Source organism: Curcuma longa, chromosome 3 (assembly GCF_044706935.1).
Source record: "Curcuma longa cultivar G26 ecotype Majalengka, Jawa Barat chromosome 3, ITB_CL_G26_1.1, whole genome shotgun sequence".
Taxonomy (NCBI): Eukaryota; Viridiplantae; Streptophyta; class Magnoliopsida; order Zingiberales; family Zingiberaceae; genus Curcuma; species Curcuma longa.
The window spans coordinates 11,505,118-11,518,859 of record NC_133863.1 but is presented as its reverse complement, the minus strand read 5'-3'; the positions used below and the strand labels follow the sequence as shown (position 1 = coordinate 11,518,859).

The 13,742-nt window shown below is 37.9% G+C and overlaps 2 protein-coding genes and 1 pseudogene across 4 annotated transcripts; 2 read left to right on the top strand and 1 right to left on the bottom strand.

The window, feature by feature from the left end:
• Positions 1-413: 413 nt before the first annotated feature.
• Positions 414-4,325, top strand: LOC141824212 (uncharacterized). Its single transcript, XM_074711454.1, has 5 exons — positions 414-517; positions 581-677; positions 3,025-3,103; positions 3,213-3,294; positions 4,057-4,325. Exons 1-5 carry the CDS (start codon positions 485-487, stop codon positions 4,195-4,197), a joined length of 432 nt encoding a protein of 143 aa, XP_074567555.1. The 5' UTR covers positions 414-484; the 3' UTR covers positions 4,198-4,325.
• Positions 4,326-5,371: 1,046 nt separating this feature from the next.
• Positions 5,372-6,516, top strand: LOC141823687 (shewanella-like protein phosphatase 2; annotated as a pseudogene).
• Positions 6,517-8,176: 1,660 nt separating this feature from the next.
• LOC141824211 (putative galacturonosyltransferase 3) lies at positions 8,177-12,998 on the bottom strand. 3 transcript variants are annotated; one of them, XM_074711451.1, is made up of 8 exons: positions 12,800-12,998; positions 12,365-12,546; positions 11,613-11,672; positions 11,398-11,535; positions 10,023-10,136; positions 9,617-9,951; positions 8,600-9,539; positions 8,177-8,452 (listed from the first exon to the last, which is right to left on the bottom strand). In XM_074711451.1, exons 2-8 carry the CDS (start codon positions 12,431-12,433, stop codon positions 8,180-8,182), a joined length of 1,929 nt encoding a protein of 642 aa, XP_074567552.1. In that variant the 5' UTR covers positions 12,434-12,546; positions 12,800-12,998; the 3' UTR covers positions 8,177-8,179. The 3 variants fall into 3 exon arrangements, with proteins under 3 accessions (XP_074567552.1, XP_074567554.1, XP_074567553.1); XM_074711453.1 differs by having other exon boundaries at positions 12,365-12,490; XM_074711452.1 differs by having other exon boundaries at positions 12,365-12,487.
• Between the last annotated feature and the right edge of the window lie 744 nt (positions 12,999-13,742).

Sequence of the window (13,742 nt, the reverse complement as noted above, 5' to 3'; positions counted from 1 at the left end):
CGACGACGATAGGGATCGAATGGATCGAAGGACCACCAAAATACTAATGAGTAATGGAGGGTTAGATTTTTGAAATGGATCTTATACGTCATCTGGCCCGTCCATCTATATGGGAAAAATGATAGAAGATAAGTGGTATTTTTCAAACTGTAGGGGAGAAAATAAAAAAGTTGGATAAACAATGGAGCAAGGTGAAAATTTCAAGATTCAACGACGTCACCCAAACGGATGGCTCCGATGCAATCACACTTATGCCATGGCCCACGAGCTCTTCGCTGTCGACTTATAACACGCAAAGCTTCTCTGTTTGGTATGTCGTTGACCACACGCGATCATTCTTCTCCTCTTCCTCGCCGAAACCGATAAAGCTCAGACGCGGGCTTCCTGATCCGATCCAACCGCCTCCGCCTCCGCCTTCGCCGGCTGTAGCCGACTCACGCTGCGCCCTCGAAATCGCGCCCGTCGACGAAAGATCTCGGATGAGATGATCGCGTGCGTCGCAGTCGTCGGTCACCAGGTCGGTCTTCTACACCTCTGGTTAGTTACCTGATCGGTTAGTAATGCTTCTCGCATGCCGCAGAACAACCCGCTTTACCTGCAGAGCTTCACCGGTGCCGACGATGCCCTCAAGCTCCACCACATCGTCCACTGCTCCCTCGACGTCATTGACGAGAGAGGTTTCTCCCGTTCTTCCATTACTGTTCTATCTTTTACTCAACGCATATGGTTTTGGATGGAAAGGCCGCTTTCTTAGATATATTTGGTGAAGATAACCCTGTTTGTCTCTGGATACCTAACAAGGAAAGAGTAAACGGATTTATTGAATGATAACGAAAACTATCAAGCCTGCGTCTACCTGATTTTCCGCCGTTGGACCCGCGATGGGTTGCAATGCTTTTGTATCGAGAAGCCTTTTTTTTTTTTTGACAAATTCAAAATGACATGAATGTAATGCTTAGTGGATGAATCCTTCGGATGCACCATTCTGTTCTCTTTCCATTTGTTTTATCTACCTGAAGGAGTTGATCCTCAATCCATCATTGCAAAAACAAATTAGTTAATTAGTTTCCAACATATATTTTGAACAATTAAACAGAGAATGCCAGAATATTATTTGATTTGAGAGTGCAAAATATCAAGATGTAATGAAGCATTTATCATTGATTCAAGTGGAAATCACCTGTGGTCGATGAGCTATATGACTAGAACTGTTCACCTGAGAAGAATTCAATCTGTTGGAGTGAAACTCTTTTTATTCTGAAATCATAGGAGTGAAAGCAGAGTGCACTGTCAATATGATCGACGAAGAAAATTAGATGGAATGAGTACATCAGTCATTCAAATAGTGTGGAACTACCATATAATGTCTTTTAGGTTGGACTGCATTATTGGTGCTCTCGAGCCCATTAACTCAAGTCAACAACATTTGGAATTCTTATTGCATATATTTCAATTCCAAAGAAATGTTAGACTGACTGTACACAAACTAAAGTAGAAACCTATAATGGTTGATTTTTCAAGTAAAAGAATTCTTAATCATTGTGTTTTGTGTTAAAAAAATATTCTATATTCATAGGTGGCTAAGGCCACCATATGAATATGTGAAGGGCAATAACTGAGCAAACTTCTAAAAGGGTGAATGTTCTTGTCCTGATATTGACCAAAAAGAAGAAATTATTTCATAAAATCTTTTGGATAGTTTTTATGCTCTAATTGAGGTTGCAGTCACAGTACAGAAAAACATTGCCATCGTAGACATTTCAGCATATCAAATAAAATGATTCCAGTATGAAAAATCAACCTCCTATCTTTTTTTTTTTTGGTCGATGTCAATCTTTGTCCCAAAAGAATCTGGTCTTCCACAATAATACTCTTTGTTATGGTTGATAGTTGTGAGTGGATTCAACTAATTAGTTATGTAGTTTGTTCTCTATGAATTGATATACCAGTAGATACGCCCGATTTTGTTTTGCAATCTAAGTAGCTGTCATCTTAGGTTCATAATTTTGTTTTTTACATTTGATCTGATATTCTATTATTTTCAGAAAATAATCATTTTAACTTACTTCCTACTCTGGTATAGCATCTACGACCTTGTCAGTTGGCACAAACAACTGGCTCAACCACCATACCAGGGGTAAAGAGGCAACCCTTCAATCTTATACCTGAATTGCTTCATGAATTGCCTTATTATTAATCATTAGTCTTTATGGAGTTTGTTGGTTCTTAGAGTTAAATGAAAAATATATTTTAATAAAGTTGTTAGTGGTATTGAAATGTTTTCCTATTAGATTGGGAAGATACTGGAAGTTATCTATCCTCTACATACTACATCATATAAATTCCACAGCCAACTCACATGTCTTCCTTGGTAAATAAAAAATTCCAAATTCCAACAGGATTTAGTTTAGCTATCAGTTCTTGGTAAGCGATATGGTAAATCTGGACGACTAAACACAGTCCATTGCAAAGATCTGACATTGCTTTGTTGAGTTCTTTTTTCTTTTTTTTTGGTTTTACCCTCTTTATGAACATCTGGATTACTCATCTTCTAAACCTTTGCTTTGAGAAGTTTTCTTAAGTATCAAGTTATCTATCGTACTAAAATAGATGGCATCCTAACTTGACAACCTGAGATTGTTTCCAATGTTGGATAATTTATGTGGACTAGCATAATTAATAGGATGCTATTGGGCTTAGCCATAATGGGTAGGCTTGGTCCATTATTTCCTCTATATGTAGAGACCCCTTCCTAACCCTAACGTATGTGTTTTGTCGCCCCATTGAGACATACACGTAACTTTTGTATACGGCGGGTGATAGGAGCAGTTTCTTCTCTACTTTCTCTCTATTGTTTAGGTTTCTTTCTCGGAAACAAAGATGAACTCATCGGTATCTTCTGCTTTGTCATAGCCAAATTTTCTTATCTTACTAAAATAGACAGCATCCTAACTTGACAACCTGAGATTGTTTCCAAACGTTTACACTTCTGCTGCTGATTGTTTTTTCTTTTCTGCTTAGCAGTGAATAATCCTAAGAGGTCTGTGATTACTCTAAATGAGAGTTATCTTGGTCTTTTATATCCTACAGAGAGTTACAAAGTGTAAGCGCTGTTTCCATTTCTTTAGGTTAAACTCATTATGCTTGTGTCTGACATATGCAGCATCTCTTTTGAAGTTGTTTTTTTTTAATTTTATTTTATTTTTCTGCAGATATGGGTACTTGTCTAACACAAAGGTGAAATTCCTCGTGGTAACAACTGATTTGGATGTCAAAGATACTGATATTAGGAGTGTAAGATACACTATGCCTTCCTGGACTTTCTTTGTTCTTATTTTTGATTCTTTCATTAACCCAATTACAGAATTGTTAACTGCATGAATCTTAAAAATAAGCAAGAAAACATTGCTACTTACAAAGCAAAGTATTCTACTCCATATTTTATTGCGAATTTTACTACTAGTATATTACTTCATATAGGGTATAAAATACCTTTGGTGGTTGTTCACCATGTCTTTTTGGATTGATGGGTTCTTTGGTGGGTTGGTTGTTCACCATGTCTTTTTGAAACCTTTTGCTACTGATGAAGGTGGCCTGGCCAATCTAGTTTTGGTCTTCCACTCCACCATTTTTGTTCACTTCAGGCGAATGTAAAACACCACCTTTTGGGATCCACCTAAACCGCCCCTCGTCTCATCTCATCTCATTCCTCTATCATGTTTCACAAAGTAAATATGGGGAGGGATACCCCTATTGTCCATTTCTTCTTCCTCGGGAGCAAACATACCCTAAAGCAATAAAAGGTTTTCATTAGCAACATTGCGTTAGCATTTGCAAGCTAAATGAATTACAACACAGACAAGCATCATGGACAGGTAAAACCATCATATCCAGATATGATCGATAACGGATGTTACTTGTTTAAATTTTAGATACACAGGGGCAGATAAATGATAAATTATATTGTTTGGTCATCTACTTTATGCCTCTTATTTTTCTATTAAATTTATAGATTAAACCCTTTTTTTTTATCATATGTAGTTTCTTTGTGTTCAGTTCTTCAGGAGATTCCATGCTGCATATGTAGATGCGGTGTCCAACCCCTTCCATGTTCCAGGAAAGAAGATAGTCTCCAGGATCTTTGCTGCAAGAGTCAGCGGCATCGTCAAAGCTTTTGCACCAGGCACAAATGGATGAATCCATCGTCTTTCCTTTTTTCCCCCTCACTGATCAAGTTTAAAAGTCACTAAACTGTTATATTTGTAGACTACTATTTTTTATCTTCTGTTCTTGTAGTTGCCAAAATCGTTGCTCATTGAAGTTTATCTAAATATCTAATTAAAATCATGTCATTGTTTGATTAGCACAACCTTCACATGTTATTTCATGTAGGAAAATTGTCTCCGGGGCAATGGTGCAACGGTAGGACATCCGGATTGTAACTCAGGGATCCGCGGTTCGATCCCTAGCTACAGCGTATTTGCAGGAATTTTCCTCCAAATGGGGAACGCAATCAAAGGATACTGGGCATCTGATTTGGCCGCCGTATGCGCTTCCCGATTTACCCTGGTGGTTGGTGGGAAACTTCCGTGGAACCGGGCCGACCACCCCCAGAGATGTGGCTACTGGGGAATTTTCCTCTAAATGGGGAACACAATTAAAGGATGCTGAGCATCTGGATTGGCCGCCGTATGCGCTTCCCGATTTACCCTGGTGGTCGGTGGGAAACTTCCATGGGACCGGACCGGCCACCCCTAGGGATTGAGTCCATGAGACTGACTGGGATTTATTATTTTTTTTTATGTAAAAAAATTGTCCCCAGGGCCATGGTGCCGCGGTAGAACATCCGGATTGTCACCTAGGCACCCGCGGTTCGATCTCTAACTACGGCGTATTTGTAAGAATTTTTCTCCAAATGGAGATCGCAATCAAAGGATGTTGGGCATTTGGGTTGATCGTTGTGTGCGCTTCCCGATTTACCCTGATGGTCGGTGAAAAATTTTTGTGGGACCGGACTGGTCATCCCAGGGATTGAATCATTCGGACTGGTCATCCCAGGATTGAATCATTGCAACTGACTGGAATTATCATTTTTTTTTTCACATAGGAAAATTCTTTCAACGTGTAAATAATAAATCAGAATCAATCAGCATTTATTTTTTTATATAAATATAATTCGTTTTAAAATACAATTTTTTTATAAATTTATTTTTTAAGCATATAGATATATGCTTTTAAAAAATATATAATTATTTTAACGGCATTTTATATAATTTTTTATTTATTACGACGAATAGGAAGCGGCACCCAATTCGTCGGCAAGGGGGTCTCTACTCTCGTGTCTTCCTGCCGCCTTCTGATCTGATCGAGCATGGCATCGTCCGACGCGGTGTGCGCCGACCTCCCTCACCTCCTTCGTCGACGCCTTTGTCGATTTCTCCGCCTCCGGTATTTTCTTCCCTTTCCACCCTAACCCTAGTCCTATCCTGAACCTGCCGCCGCCATCCAGGTCGGCGACGTCCTCGACCGCCGTGACGATGAGCTCGGCCTCCTGAACCTCCGCCGCCACAAACTCGAAGGCCCTCCACATTCTCCACGGGAGCCATGAGATCATGAACGCCCAAGGCGACTTCAGCTACGTCACCCGTGCTGGCTTCGACGAGTTCAAGCGTTGGGCCTTCTGGTATCGCTCCGGCGTCGCGATCAAGCGCCTGTGGGCTGGCCTCGATTCTCCGCGAGACCCCTTCAAGGGCATCCCCAAGTCATTCCCTGGGATAAATGAGGAATTCTAGGAGGGATTCCGTGCCCGGATCGCCGCCCTGAGGCCATGCGGACCGATAGCCGTTCGATTCCTGGCTGGAAACCAGACAGCCCTGGTGATCGGCGAGTCGGTGTTCGTCCACGGTGGTCTCCTCCAGAAGCACGTCGATCACGGGCTCGAAAAGATCAATGAGGAGGTGAGAGAGTGGATAACGGGGCTCAGCGGTGGCCAATCTCCACCCTGCCTGCGAGGCCTGGAAGGGGTGGTTTGGCTGCGCAAGTTCTCCAGATCCAACTGCGACTGTAGCCACCTGGAGGAAGTGCTCGCCATGAACCCCGGAGCGCGGCGGATGGTGATGGGGCACACCATTCAGGAGCAGGGCATCAACGAGGCGTGCGGCGCCCGGGCGATCAGGATCGACGTGGGGCTGTCGAGGGGGTGCGCCAATGCGTTGCCGCAGGTGCTGGAGGTGTACGACGGCGTCAGGTGGAGGATCTTGACATTGGATCCTCTGCAGAACGAGTGGTGGAAGCAGGACAGGCGCCGCCAGCGGTGGCCGGCGGCAAAGGGAGACCTTGAGGGGCTTCGCATTTTGGGTCCGGAGACGAGGCCCCAAGAAGTGGAATCCAAAGCCTGAAAGAAGTTGGAGGCCATCGAGCGCATGAACGACGACGGATGTTTATCGGTATATGTCAATTGTTGAATAAATCGAGCCATGCTTTTTGAAAAAGCTAATCGAGCCAAACCTAAAATTAAACTAGCCACTGAAACGGCTGAATTTGACTTATTCTTTTATGGCTTATTCAAACTTGATTTAAGATATTATTCATGAAGCGTATGTATTTAAATTTATTTATTTAATTTAATATGATTCAAATTTATTCTGATTGATTTGTTGTATATTAAATAAATATAAATAATTTTTTACTAAATTAAATATCAAATTTACGTCTTAGCGTAGACGAAGGAAAAAGAAAAAGGAAAAAAAACAAAGAAAAGGGAAAAGATGAGGGGAAAAAATCCTTCGACATCCAACAACACCATAAACTTCATTGTGAGCGAGCTTACAGTAGGGGTGTAATCGAATCAAATCGAGTCAAACATTAAAATGTTTGAGCTTAAATTTGATTTGTTTTTCTTAAGCTTGAGTTTCGACTTGAGCTCAATTTAAATTTTAATTCTTAAACTCGAATTTAACTTGTAATAAAATTAAATAATTTACGAACGTATGACTTATTTAATTTAAATTTGATTCAAAAATGACTTATTTAAAATTAAATGAGCTTAATTTAAATTTCATTCATTAATATATAATATTTATAATTCATTTATAAGCGAAACTCTTAATGAACATATTTGTAAGTTAAGAATATGTTCATAAACTTTTAAATGAATACTGTTAAATTCGAATTCAATTCGATAATATTTTTAAATTTAAAATTAAATTCAAACTTGACTCGTTAAATGAACTCAAATAAATTTTTTTAAACCAAAATTCGAATACCTCATAAACGACTCCACTCATTTACACCCACGCAGTGAGGCTGCACTAGTTTGCAACGACGTCGCAAATTGTAGCCTCCATGTGGCAGCTGTATAGTTCGCGCCGTGAATTTAACTTGGTCAAAATGACCAAACATAGAAAAAAATTCCTTGGTCAAAATTATTTAACAAAACTATATAAAAATATAGAATTTATTCATTTTCCCACAAATACATATATTAGTTATTAAATTTAATTCAACTTGGTAATTGAGCTAGTGTATATTACCTATTCAGCTATTCAGATCGTGATGAATCATTTTAAAATTCTGAATTTCATGTGAAGGTTTTGCTGATACGAAGCACCTCATTTAAGGCTCATGGAATCAGGAAGAGATCAATCGCAAGTGGTCGTCTTAAGGTGGATAAGCTTATATGACCACTTTTACAGATACAAATTCAAATAGGAACATATCAGGGTTTTGTAAATTATTTTCTCGCTTAATAACTAGAGAAGAAAAGCTCATTTTACCCTCTACGATTCACTTAATTTTTCAAAACACTCTCTAAAATTTTAAAACCAGGAAAGTCACCCCTAACCAATAACACCATTTGTATAACAAATGGTGATATAACATTACTTTTAGTTTACAAAGTCACAATGTCAACTGTTAAAGGGTATTATTAACAAAGTAAACAAAATTTAAAGGCATTCTAACTATCTTTAAAAAAAAATTAGAACAACGTTTTGAATATATAATACAAGGATCAGATTACCATACATAAACCAATGTAATGAGTTCATGAAGCAGCAATTACTGCACTAGAATTAGGCGATTGTGTCACAACGAATGGAGATAAAATTGAAGCTAACAAAGACGATCATTAAAAAACAATGAGAGAGAGAGAGAACTATTAATATTGCTCCTCACATCATCAGTAAGCATAGCATTCTTTAATATATGAATTGTCAACATTAACATACCTGGACCAATACATCTTGTACTTGGTAAAGGCAAGATCCAACCATGGCTTGTAATTGCCATTATAGTGAATGACAGCAGCATTCTCTATGTCTGAAGGGTTTATGGCTGGATCATACCCAAGCCCTAAAACATGCCAACTACGATCCAACGGTAATGTCAAATTGTAGAAAGTAATCAGTCCCGGTGGCAGTGTCCCGAGCTTCCACAGTTTACGGTCCTCGTTCTAAAGAAACATAGAAAGTAATTCCCCATTTAGTTAGAAAATGCAGTATCTGATGAGGAAAGGGAAAAAAAACAATTGTTCCTGAAGAGATCATTAATTTGAATATCAATGTTAGCAGTGAATGTAGGGAAAGGTAATAGTTCTTACCGAATCCTGCCAGAAATGATAAATTCCAGTGATATTCCGCTTCTTCCATTCCTTTAGGTCGAATATATTCATCCCAAAGGCCCACCCACATGCTTGAGGATCAAAATTTTGAGATATTAGTGGGTTTGAGAAATTGAGATAGGTATCAAACCGATGAAAGCTCTCTTTGCATGTCTCAACTGCACCATTGACCATTCCTTTCATATCTACGGACCAGAGCGGTGTCAGATCCTTTTGCACCACAATATCGTCATCGAGGAAAAGTAACTTGTCGAGTTTAGGATAAACCTCCGGCATGTAGAATCTTAGATGGTTAAGCATTGACAAATACTTGGGATTCCTGTACTTAAGATTTTCATTTCCAGCAGAAAGAGATGATGGATGAGTCGCTTTGAAGTAGTACTCTTGGATTCTGGCAGATTCGAGTTGGCGAAGAACAGAGCAGGAGGAGGAATTAAGCCACTTGAATTCATCGATGTTTTCCACATTAACAGATGCCGGCAGGGGATGAGCAATGAACCACATCTTCATGGCTGCAAAGTTTAGTTTGTCTGTGACAATGTGAAACACATGCTTCTCTGGTTCTTTAGCATTCATAACAGTAGAGTTGACAACTACTGAGGTAGCGAGCACATTATCGGAGAATATAGCATAATGATAAAGCGAGGGATCCTCGAGCTTCCCGTCTGATACTTCTTTGTTAATATTGTTGCTCATGAAGTAATCAGTTGTAAGTTGTAAAGATAGACAATGGACCGGTTTGGGCATTGTCTTTGCAGCATGCTGAACTAAAAATGTACTGTGTTTCTTAACTGTGTTTATGGCGTCCTCTAATGATTGAAGCATAGTCCGTAACTTTCTTGTGATAACAGCACCATCGTGTAGCTTGTCTTTTGCATCAGACAGGACATAGCCCATAGCTTTTGCTTGTTCAAGAGCACTAAATATAGAAAATTTGAAACCGCATTAGGGGAATGGATGATAAATAAGTTACTTGTAAACGAGAATTATGAATACCTCTCCTGCAGCTCAGAATCTGAATTTGCATTTCGAGTAGCATGTTGACTTTCTTTGATGTGTCTAATCAGAGAATCATAAAGGTCGAGTTTTCCAGTGGAACGAGCAACACTAGCATACACCTTAGCCATTACAATCTGATCTCTCATCAGTTTAAGAGTGGAATCAGAGAGAGGATTAAAATATTCTTTCCTCCATATGCTATACCATGACTTTCTTGTGTTGATGAACTCTTGTGTACGTCGGATGGCTGCTTTTTGCATCTGCATTTCAGTGTCTTTGCTCATATGAACAAGATCTGCAATTCGTTGTTCCTTCCTTTTTTCCCGCAATCGCTGCAGTCAAAAAACACCATGCCTTCAATAGCAAAATAACTAATAGCATTAGGTGTGATCAATTATTTTACCAGACGTCTAAGCTTGATTGGATCTATAGGTTTGGATGGTTGATTATAGTAAGTTGGAGGATGAACACTCTCTTCAGTGACATTCATAGCGTGTTCAGTCAACTTTTCTGGGATCTGACAAACATAGAAATTAGTAAATCATATTTAAAAAGCAAGATGAGATAAATATTGGGGCATATATTCAAAGATATGTATGATAGTGAAATACATTCTAATATTATATGGATTTTTAGTCAGAGAACAAATCTGGTGAGAATAAGAAAGCCAAGTATATACAGATCTAATTGTGTGTTCATTAACGCCATCAGTTTCTAGCAAAAAAATTAACTCCTCAATTTGGATTAGAAATGATAAATGAATGCAAACTCAAAAATAATTGAAAGAAAATTCCACATACACCAAGATTGATCCTGCATCAAGCTTCCTTGAGGTGGAGATGTCAAAGTAATATCTAGCAGTGGAATCCAATACCTAACTTTAGCCTCAATAATCATTCTGCAACTTCCCCGTTCAACAGAATATGAGACTAAACTGATCTTAACTAATTAAAGCCAGAATAAATGAGATCATATCAGTCTTTTTCTAGCACAATCTTTTCTGTAAATTTCCCAAGATGGGCCCATTAAGGTCCAAAATGCCTTCTTTTCCTGATAATATTATGGCCATCCACTGATGGAGATCACTAAATCGCAAGCAACAGACTATCATGGCCGTTGTGAACACAAAAAAAAAACAAAAATAAAGTGAAGCTCCATACATAATTCATGGCACTAAAATAGAGAAGGCCTATATGTCTGTCAGAAAAATATTAACAAGCAACTGTAACAAATTAGCTGTGTTATATCTATTAATCTACGTACAAAATTGATTGCACAAATAAATACCTATGTTTTTACAAAAAATATTCAGGCTTTCAGCCGAAAACTTTGGAAAGTTGTAGATATACAAGTTAAATGTGCAATATCAATTATATGTTTTATTTCATTTTCTCGTACTTTCCTGATTCTTTCTGATTATCATTATTTGAAACATGGTGGATTTGCTGAAATGGAGAAAGTGGCTGGAGCAAAATAAGGTCTAGAATATAGTAGAAAAGCTTTAGAACATGATTTAATTTCAAAATTTGAACAAGAGCAAAATATGGTTTGCAAAGATCTAACAAAGTTGTGAATAGTTGATCATTTTTTTTTCCGCCAAGAATTTAGAGCAAAATTGATCTTGGGAAAAAAAATTGGAATTGCAGCTTGCTGGTATGAGCTTTACACCCAACATAAGAACAGTGTATATGATTCTATGTAGGAGATTGTGTACTTCTGTGAAATGAGAGAAATAAAAAAGCACACTTCAAACATATCCAGGAAAATAAAAAGAGCACCTGTCCAATAATTTGTTGGCTAAGATTTCCATCAACTGAACTCTCCCAGACCCAGGATGACGATAAGGTCTTTGAGTCAACCTTCTGAGTTCGGAATTTACCAGAAGAGTCCACATAGGATACAGCTATATAAATATTCTGTGACAGGACAAAGATTACTAAAACCAGTAAATGTATGTAATGAAGGTGAATCTGATATGTTGATTTTGGGTTACCTCCTCTGGTTGCTGGAAGTTTCCTTGTCCAAGTGAAGAATCTGCTGTGAAACCATGTACCTGTTCAGCCAGCATGGATAGAAAGATTGTCAAAGTCAAGAGATGATCAGTGCCCTTAAACTGACCATACTTCCATATATGAAACCCATAAAAGTAGTCAAATTCAAGCAGTGATGAAGAGCATACTTCATTTCATATATAAAAAGTTGAAAACGTTGAAAATCATAACTAGAAAATGTTTAATATTTATAAAAATATATCACGAGGTTTTATAATAACATACTTCACAAAGTTTTGTTCTTAGACACTTGAATCAAAGAGAGAGATATATGCACAATTATCTGATATGATGGTTATTATGCAACATGATAGTTGGATAGTTGCGAGTATAACTGCAACATCTATTTCTTCTAGGAGTACACAAATTGTCCAAATTTAATGCCTGCATAGTGTCCTACATTACAATACATATGAAATGTTGGTTTAGGAGGACAATATACTCTCTGATATATGATGCATATGAAATTATGGGCAAAATTAAAACCAGAGCTATTATTGCAATAAGTAAAGTCATTATAAGAGTAATATAAGATGCAGTTGTCTGAAATAAAAATTCATTTAGATGGCTTAATTTGCTCAATGAGAATGTATTCATGCAGGTAGAGCAGTTCCAATTTACTAGGCTACAGCCAGCGCCAGGTCAAGCGCCAAGATCAGCATCACAGATGAACGAGATGAAAATATCAACATACCTGAATGAAGAAAAAGGCTGCAGCCACTATGATGAGAAGGATTTGAATGTCGAAGAAACCTTTCTCCATCTCCGCGCCACAATCTCCTAGTTGGTTTAAGGAACGTGCCACCCCAAGGTCAATCTACTGGCAATAGATATGCCCGAACATGACTTATCAACTACACCATATTCGTATAAGTTCTAGCCAAAGTAACAAAATGAAATCATACATCTAATCATGAACACAGTAAAAGTCGAGTAACAAGCACAACCAAATCAAACAATTTTTTTTTTTGCTGAAACAAGACAGTATAATACACAGGATCGAGCCCATCAAAATCGATCGACTGGATCCAAAACCAAGTACAAGCCCCACAATGAAGGCAATCCGATCGAAATACTTCCGCAGAACAAAAACCAATGAACAAGAAGAATCTGATACAAAGGATCCTACCTCCGTTAGAGATCGGGTTATGGAATCGATCGCTCCATGGCGCTGATGGAAACACGAGAGAACAAAGAAGAGATAGAAGAAATTGGTAATATATCTCACTGCCACTTCACCTCCCCGCTGCTGTCTCCGGTAAGCGTCGTCAAGAGGGAAGGAGGTTGCCGCCGGTCGCCCAACATTGGAGGATCGGGAAGAAGCGAGAAGAAATGGGCCGGTCTAAGCCTGTTAGACCGGGTTCTTCAGCAGATCTAAGCCTTATGTTTAGACCGGGTTCTTCAGCACGGCTTTCGATCGGACTCAATTCAGGTCCGATTCAATGATATGGATGCCATAAGAAGCCTGCGATACGAGAGGAAGAGTAGAGATGGAATAGCTGAAGGCGGCATTTTCAAATAATTTCTCATCTGAGCAAAAGCCGAATATCCAAATGAGCGAAAATTTAATTAAACTGAATAAATAAATTAAATTAAAATTTTTAATTGAATTATTTTTAAAAAAATCAATTAATTTGATTAATTAATTCAATTTTAAAATTTTTTATTCAATTAAATTGAATAAATCAAATTAATTAAAATAAAAAAATAATTTTTAAAATTTTAAATAATTAATAAATTTAAAAAATTAATTATTTTAATTAATTATATCAAAAATAAAATTAATCAATATTTTATCGATCTAATTTATTTGATTTTTATTTAAAAATTCAATCAATTTGATTAATTTAAAAAAATTTAATTCAATTTAATTCAAATCCATTTTAATTGAATACTAGTTTGGAAGAAAATGGAAACTCCAAAACAAATGTTGAATTGGAACACTCAGACAAAACATCAATGCAGAAGGCAACAAACCAGAGGTTGAAAACACTTTGCAGAAATACTACAATCTTCTTCACCAAACCAATCAAATCCCTTATACTATCATGAGTGGAAAAGGACCTACCACC

Bases quoted from the DNA above. Each gene is read 5' to 3' on its own strand.
- LOC141824212 (XM_074711454.1), top strand. From the start codon at position 485: ATGATCGCGTGCGTCGCAGTCGTCGGTCACCAG. The intron at 3,104-3,212 runs GTAAGCGCTGTT...ATTTTTCTGCAG, and splicing joins CCTACAGAGAGTTACAAAGT to ATATGGGTACTTGTCTAACA. The intron at 3,295-4,056 runs GTAAGATACACT...CTTTGTGTTCAG, and splicing joins AAGATACTGATATTAGGAGT to TTCTTCAGGAGATTCCATGC.
- LOC141824211 (XM_074711451.1), bottom strand. From the start codon at position 12,433: ATGGAGAAAGGTTTCTTCGACATTCAAATCCTTCTCATCATAGTGGCT. The intron at 11,536-11,612 runs GTAACCCAAAAT...GTCCTGTCACAG, and splicing joins ACTTCCAGCAACCAGAGGAG to AATATTTATATAGCTGTATC. The intron at 9,952-10,022 runs GTAAAATAATTG...TTTTGACTGCAG, and splicing joins CAATCAAGCTTAGACGTCTG to CGATTGCGGGAAAAAAGGAA.